The sequence below is a fragment of the Sinocyclocheilus rhinocerous genome, unplaced genomic scaffold, assembly GCF_001515625.1.
Source record: "Sinocyclocheilus rhinocerous isolate Xijiao unplaced genomic scaffold, SAMN03320098_v1.1 scaffold24, whole genome shotgun sequence".
Classification (NCBI taxonomy): Eukaryota; Metazoa; Chordata; class Actinopteri; order Cypriniformes; family Cyprinidae; genus Sinocyclocheilus; species Sinocyclocheilus rhinocerous.
Window position 1 is genome coordinate 1,315,846 of NW_015647124.1, and position 7,129 is coordinate 1,322,974.

Here is a 7,129-nt window from a genome sequence, read left to right on the forward strand (position 1 = left end):
TATATATATATATATATATATATATATATATATATATATATATGTATGTATGAATTTGTCACACTGTAGGATTAAAAATGGATTAGTAAAGGCAGAATTATGAAAATAAATACTGATAAATCGCAGGATTGTCTCTTATATATGCTTACATTACTTAACTGCTTAAAATCATAATATTTAATACAAAAAAGTTAATGGACAAGTGTTATGTCAGTCATCACCACCGAGCGCAAATGTCTTGTCCTTATTAAACTTAGCTCTCAAGCTCTGAAAATAAGAAGAGAAATTCTCAGAATCGGGCTATTATTAGCATTTTTGCACTTTCTGCACCCAGAAAAGATGCTGGACACCCAGGATCTATTTCCAACGATAGGATTAGGCCTGATCTGTCAGTTTGCCAGACATATAAAGGGATCTGTCTCCTTTTTTTCTCTGATGTCTTGGAAGTGTCAGGCATACAGAATGCAAAAAAAGAAAAAGCCTTGCATCATATGTACCTGGCTTTGTACATCCAGGATTAAGTAAAAGTGATTATGAGGATATCCTCTCTTGAAGGGAGAGAGAGCGCCCGGCTTGGCACTTCAGAGCGCTCGCACGTTTACGTTCATAGTGAGGAGCTGACAGACACCGCAATGCTTACTTTACCAAGCTCACTATTCATTTAATTGGAGGTTGATGGATAAAATATCACACACGCAATGTTTTAAATAGCCAACTGTGTATGTAGGGTCTGATACGCCTGTAAACAAAAACAAACAAGTATGTTATGTATCTATTAATGGACTTTGAGCAGACAAGTGCATAGAGAAGGATTTGAGATATTAGAAAGCTTATTCTGAGATCTCTTCGCCTCAGGCTTGCAGTAAGGTCTTAAATTGTTGACACATATCTGTGCTGATACATGCATGACAACATCAGCAGTCCATCAGCATCATCCAGTTTTCTGATATTTACCCGCTCATTCCCAGACAAACAAACAAAAACGATCTCCATTTGTGTGTCAAGGATCGTCTGCTGCACATCAGCCTAAAAGCAAGATCTCATGAGCTGAGATTAGGCTTAGGTAGCTTGATATCAAGATCTGGTTTACTTAACTTGTATTAGTAATGTTGCAAATAAAGCATTGGAAGATTTAACAGTATTTGTTTGTACATAGATGTTTACTAAACGAATAAATAAATGCAGTGGTGAACTGAGTTTAAATCATTTTATTGTGTGAAAATTACACTGTGATATGAGACATGAAAGTCACATAAATCAGAATCCAGTACTCCATTGAGCAGTGTAATTATAATTAGATTCTATTATATATAAGCTACCGTTCAAAAGTGTGGGGTGGTAAGATAATGTTTTTGAAAAAAGTCTCTTCTGCTCAGCAAGGCTGCAAGGCACAAAATAGTACAGTAAAAACAGTAATATTGTAAAATAATTTGACAAATTAAAATAACCGTTTTCTTTTTTTATTATATATATTTGTAATTTATTTGTAATTTATTCCTGTGAAGTAAAGCTGTATTTTCAGCATCATTACGCCAGTCTTCTGTGTCACATGATCCTTCAGAAATCATTCTATGTTGATTTGCCACCCAAAAAAAAAAAAAATGTTTATATATATAATCAATGTTGAAAATAGTTGTACTACTTAATATTTTTGCGAAAGCTGTTTCCTTTTTTGTTTTGGGATTCTTTACTGAATAGAATTCTGAATGGTAAAAACAGTAATATTGTAAAATAATTTGACAAATTAAAATAACTTGTTTTTTTTTATTATATATATTTGTAATTTATTTGTAATTTATTCCTGTGATGTAAAGCTGTATTTTCAGCATCATTACTCCAGTCTTCTGTGTCACATGATCCTTCAGAAATCATTCTATGTTGATTTGCCACCCAAAAAAAAAAAAAATGTTTATATATATAATCAATGTTGAAAATAGTTGTACTACTTAATATTTTTGCGAAAGCTGTTTCCTTTTTTGTTTTGGGATTCTTTACTGAATAGAATTCTGAATGTATTTATAGAATAAGTTTTAATCAAAAAGCTTAATTTATTTGAAAAAGAAATCTTTTGTAACATTATAAATATCATTTTTGTCACTTTTGATCAATTTAATGCATCCTAATGAAAGTATTAATTTTTTTTTTTAAATCTTACTGACCTTAAACTTTTGAACTTATGTGCCATTTTTGTTCTCTTTTTTTGTTTTTTCTTAAGAGCAGGGGAATTTAGGTCATTGCAAACCTGGAGTTGTACCTCAACTATAACTTACATCAGTGCAACTGTTGGCTCCAAAAGAGTCCTGAAAAACTCCACAGAGGTTATTTAAAAGACAGCAAATGTAAATATTCTGTACATGTATATGTGCTGATTGAACAAATAGTACATAGAATGAGAACTGGACTTTGATTTGCACTATAATTTAGTTTTCTGTTAACACACACACACACACACACACACACACAAAAAATCTTTCATTTTTAATCATTTTGTCACTTTCAAAAGAATGAAAACCAGCCTCAAACAGCAACAGAGTGAATGAATGTAAGTTGGCAAATGTGAGCCAATTAGATACTATTACAAACCTGAATACTGAATAAATGCAGTTTTACAAATGCTAGAGATGTGGCTTTCAAATGACAGATTGCTATCAAATAGCACAGATTCCTAACTGATGGCGAATTTATTTGAAAAAGAAATCTTTTGTAACATTATAAATATCATTTTTGTCACTTTTGATCAATTTAATGCATCCTAATGAAAGTATTAATTTTAAAAAAAAATCTTACTGACCTTAAACTTTTGAACTTATGTGCCATTTTTGTTCTCTTTTTTTGTTTTTTCTTAAGAGCAGGGGAATTTAGGTCATTGCAAACCTGGAGTTGTACCTCAACTATAACTTACATCAGTGCAACTGTTGGCTCCAAAAGAGTCCTGAAAAACTCCACAGAGGTTATTTAAAAGACAGCAAATGTAAATATTCTGTACATGTATATGTGCTGATTGAACAAATAGTACATAGAATGAGAACTGGACTTTGATTTGCACTATAATTTAGTTTTCTGTTATCAACACACACACACACACACACACACACAAATCTTTCATTTTTAATCATTTTGTCACTTTCAAAAGAATGAAAACCAGCCTCAAACAGCAACAGAGTGAATGAATGTAAGTTGGCAAATGTGAGCCAATTAGATACTATTACAAACCTGAATACTGAATAAATGCAGTTTTACAAATGCTAGAGATGTGGCTTTCAAATGACAGATTGCTATCAAATAGCACAGATTCCTAACTGATGGCGAAGACTTGACAGAGCAGTCTTCAAGTGCTAGAGATTATTCATTGCGTTGGACCATTAGTTTTGTGAATTTGTATGTTTTGTCAGGCCGTGAATAAATATAGAGCTGTAATATAATATAATTCCACTAATGCCAACATTATTTCCGAGCCTATCCAAAAGAATGTTGTGGTTGATAGTATCAAAACTTTTCTTGTATTTTTGGAAGAAAAGGGAGATTCGAGATCAGTCTATCTTGTACAAATGTAGACAACCCTTCCTCTCCTGTAGCAAAGAATGAATGGAATTGTTCCTCGGGGGTGTAAAATGCACTGTCTGATGCAATCTGTAGCAGACGGTTGCATGGTTATAATTTTCTTTCAGATAGTTACAATCTTGCAAGTATTTGATAAAGTCATTGCTGCTGTGCTGTTGGGAAATGTCTGAACCTGTTGAAGCTCTATTTCATGTTAATTTAGCCACTGTATCAAATAAATACCTAGGCGTTGTGTTTGTTTTCTTCTAAAAAATTATAAAAGTAAGCAGATCCAGCCGTTTTCAAGGCCTTTCTGTAGGAAGAAACACTATCCTTCCATGAAATTCCTCTAGTTTTGTTTTCTTCCAGCTGTGCTCCTTTTTTCCGGGCTTCTCTTTTTAGGGTGCGAGTGTGCTCATTATATCATGGCATTGGACTGTTCTCCTTAATCTTCTTGAAGCGTTAAGGAGCAACCGTGTCTAGAGTGCTAGAAAAGAGAGAGTTGATAGTTTTTGTTGCCACATCGAGTTCTTCTAAGCTATCTTTAACCTCCATGGAACCTTTGCATTGCACAAAAGGTTATTTATAGTATAAAAAAGTTCTTTATATTATTTAAATGTTTTTAACACTAAGAAAAAAATGGTTCTTTTAAGAACTGCTCACTGAAAGGTTCTTTATGGAACCAAAAATGGTTCTTCTGTAGTATTGTTGTGAAAACCCCATTTTGAAAGTTTTTTTTTTTTTAAGAGTAAAAAGTTCTACATTCACCAAACAGAAATGTTCCCTCTTGAACAGGCTTCAGGGAATGCATGCTCAAGCTCTTGTGCAATCCAGCTGCAACCTAGAGAAAAACACTTTCGGTGAAGAGCAAAGGTCAACGCTGCCATGTTCCCTGTGGATACCTGAAACACAGCTGTTATGTAAAACAGTTGTCCAATGACAGGGATGGTGGAGACTGAATTTTGGGTCTTTGGGTGGGATTATGAAATAACCCCAGAATCGCGTCCCTGTATAAAAGCAGCTCGCAGGAATCCACCTGCAGCACTACAGATACACTTCAGATCAAGGTACGCACCTTGAGCATTAGGATTTGTTTAAAGGACAACAAAGTAATGCAATTTTTGGTCTTTTCATAACCGTTGTACTCATTTTTCGCAGCTCAAGCTCAGAAGCAGCATGCTCAGGCTCTGCATAGCTCTCTGTGTCCTGGCGACATGCTGGGCGCAGGACTGTCTGGTGAGCAACATCACCGTCAAACAGGACTTTGACAGGATGAGGGTAAGTCTACCAGTATTTTTCTTCAATCCATATGTTGATTTTGAGCTTTCGTTTCTCATACTTATCCACTGACCTTGCAGTATCAAGGAACATGGTATGCCGTGGCCAAGAAAGACCCTGTTGGTCTTTTCCTTCTTGATAATATTGTCACCAATTTCAAAGTGGAGGAGGATGGAACCATGACAGCCACCGCCATTGGTAGAGTCATCATTCTCAAGTGAGTTTGAATGGCATTTTATGCTGTTGTTGTGCAAAAATTGCACTTAGGCAATAGAAACGATTCTATTTTCACATGCCGTTTTACACTTCAGCAATTGGGAGATGTGCGCCAACATGTTTGGCACTTTTGAAGATACCGAAGACCCCGCTAAGTTCAAGATGAAATACTGGGGAGCCGCAGCATATCTCCAGACTGGATGTAAGTGTAGATTTATCATAATTTATTATTATTATTTTATTATATACTAAGTTCTGTCATGAAACTCTAGATGGCGCAGACTATGGGTCCTTAACCTAACTGATGATATCCTTAGTACTAAACGACTTGTCACAAGCTGATTGGTTCACGTTGCATACGCAGCCAATGAGCTTGCTGCTTTACATTTAAATGGCTGGTTAGCATTCGCTTGAGCATTGCAGCGCGCTTTCAGAGTTCCTCTGAAACCCTCCACCTTCCCCAGCTCCACCTGTAAATATCTGCTACGGGTTATTTTATATGCTATTTGTGCAGCAGCAGTGTGTCTTAAATACTCACAGCACCATATCGGCTTATGTATTGGCAGTAGCAAGTTCCTGTACTTGCTTGCAGCAGCAATAATCTACAAATACAGCAAAACATTGTCATATCCATTACCATGCTAAAATCTTCCGAGAGTTCTCATTATAGAAATATTAATATATATTGTTCTATAAAAAATTCATCAGGTAAAATTCAACAGGTGAAAATGGTTAGTTTATTTTTTTAATTTTACTTAATTTTTTATTATATATATTTTATTTATATTATACATGTTAATATAAGTAATATCTATATATTTTTTATTTATTATATATAGATTTATTTCAATTATTTAACAATTTAACAATCTTTTAAACATTTTTCTTTATTTTTTTTATATATTTTATTTTATAATACATATATTTTTTGACGACTCAAATGCAAATGTCTTGTAAGCATGGTCCTTATTAAACCTAGCTTGTGAAATGCGAGTAAATCATGTTACGTAAAACCTGACAGCTCATCTGCTCATGACCTGTCTCTGACCGTTCCACAGATGATGACCACTGGATCATTGACACTGACTATGATAACTACGCCATCCACTACTCCTGCAGAGAGCTTGATGTGGACGGAACCTGCTTGGACGGTTATTCCTTCATCTTCTCCCGATATCCCGACGGCCTCAGGCCTGAAGACCAGAGGAATGTGACTGAGAAGAAACAGGATATCTGCTTCCTGGGCAAATACAGACGCGTTGCACACACTGGTAAGATGGTTGCGCCTCATGAATTATTATTATTAGATTTACTCATAAGTTGTAAATGTGCTGACGTGTTTTTGTTTCTTTAATTGTGCAGGTTTCTGTGACACTGCCTAAACGGCCACTACACAAAGAGCTTCTGAGGATGTAATCTGACATGTTTTATATTTCTAACTGATATGTTAATACAGACAATAAGCATAATCCTTAAAAAAAGAATGCATAATAATTTTGCAATAAGGGGAAGATGTTTAATAATAATTTTAATGCATAATAAGTGCATGATTTAACTGTTTTTTTCAAATAAACTTTTTTAAAAAGTACTGACTTCAGTGATTGATGCTTGTAAACTCACTGTCACCAAAGTTTTATCAAAGGTTTGTCTGAACTCATATGAACTAACAATACAAACAGAACTGTGGCAAATCAATGCTTTTTGTTTACAGAGATGCTAACAAAAATGTTGTGCAACTTGGACCATGATACAGAGTAACTGGTGTCAGCACACATATTATAGACCAGTATGAGGATGAGGAAATAATCACATTCATGTATTAGAAAAAAGGAAAGAGGAGAGATGAAAGTAAATCTTAATAGGCCTATATATACAGTACTGTGCAAAAGTCTTAGGCCATGAGTATTTTCAAAAACAAAAACAAAAAAAAGTTTTTTGCTGTAGTCTGTCAGTGATATCACTTTACCTTTCCAAACATTCCTTTTGCCATTAATTGTAATAATCCAGTGAGATTTTCGTTTGCACAAGGAGTCTGACAGCAGCCAGTGCTCCACACAGAGATCTGATCTCACCATCATCCAGTCTGTCTGGAATG

General features: G+C 34.7%; 1 protein-coding gene across 1 annotated transcript; it reads left to right on the forward strand.

Moving 5' to 3' along the window:
• Positions 1 to 4,519: 4,519 nt before the first annotated feature.
• LOC107708905 (retinol-binding protein 4-A-like) lies at positions 4,520 to 6,533 on the forward strand. Its single transcript, XM_016513268.1, has 6 exons — positions 4,520 to 4,607; positions 4,699 to 4,818; positions 4,899 to 5,035; positions 5,130 to 5,236; positions 6,093 to 6,305; positions 6,397 to 6,533. The coding sequence occupies exons 2-6, from the start codon at positions 4,717 to 4,719 to the stop codon at positions 6,414 to 6,416; spliced, it is 579 nt and encodes a 192-aa protein (XP_016368754.1). The 5' UTR covers positions 4,520 to 4,607; positions 4,699 to 4,716; the 3' UTR covers positions 6,417 to 6,533.
• Positions 6,534 to 7,129: the final 596 nt, after the last annotated feature.

What these genes read in the sequence shown, in the direction of transcription:
- LOC107708905 (XM_016513268.1), top strand. Translation starts at nt 4,717, where the DNA reads ATGCTCAGGCTCTGCATAGCTCTCTGTGTCCTGGCGACATGCTGGGCG. An exon ending in AGGACTTTGACAGGATGAGG is followed by an intron (nt 4,819 to 4,898) that starts GTAAGTCTACCA and finishes CTGACCTTGCAG; the next exon opens with TATCAAGGAACATGGTATGC. An exon ending in GGTAGAGTCATCATTCTCAA is followed by an intron (nt 5,036 to 5,129) that starts GTGAGTTTGAAT and finishes TTTACACTTCAG; the next exon opens with CAATTGGGAGATGTGCGCCA.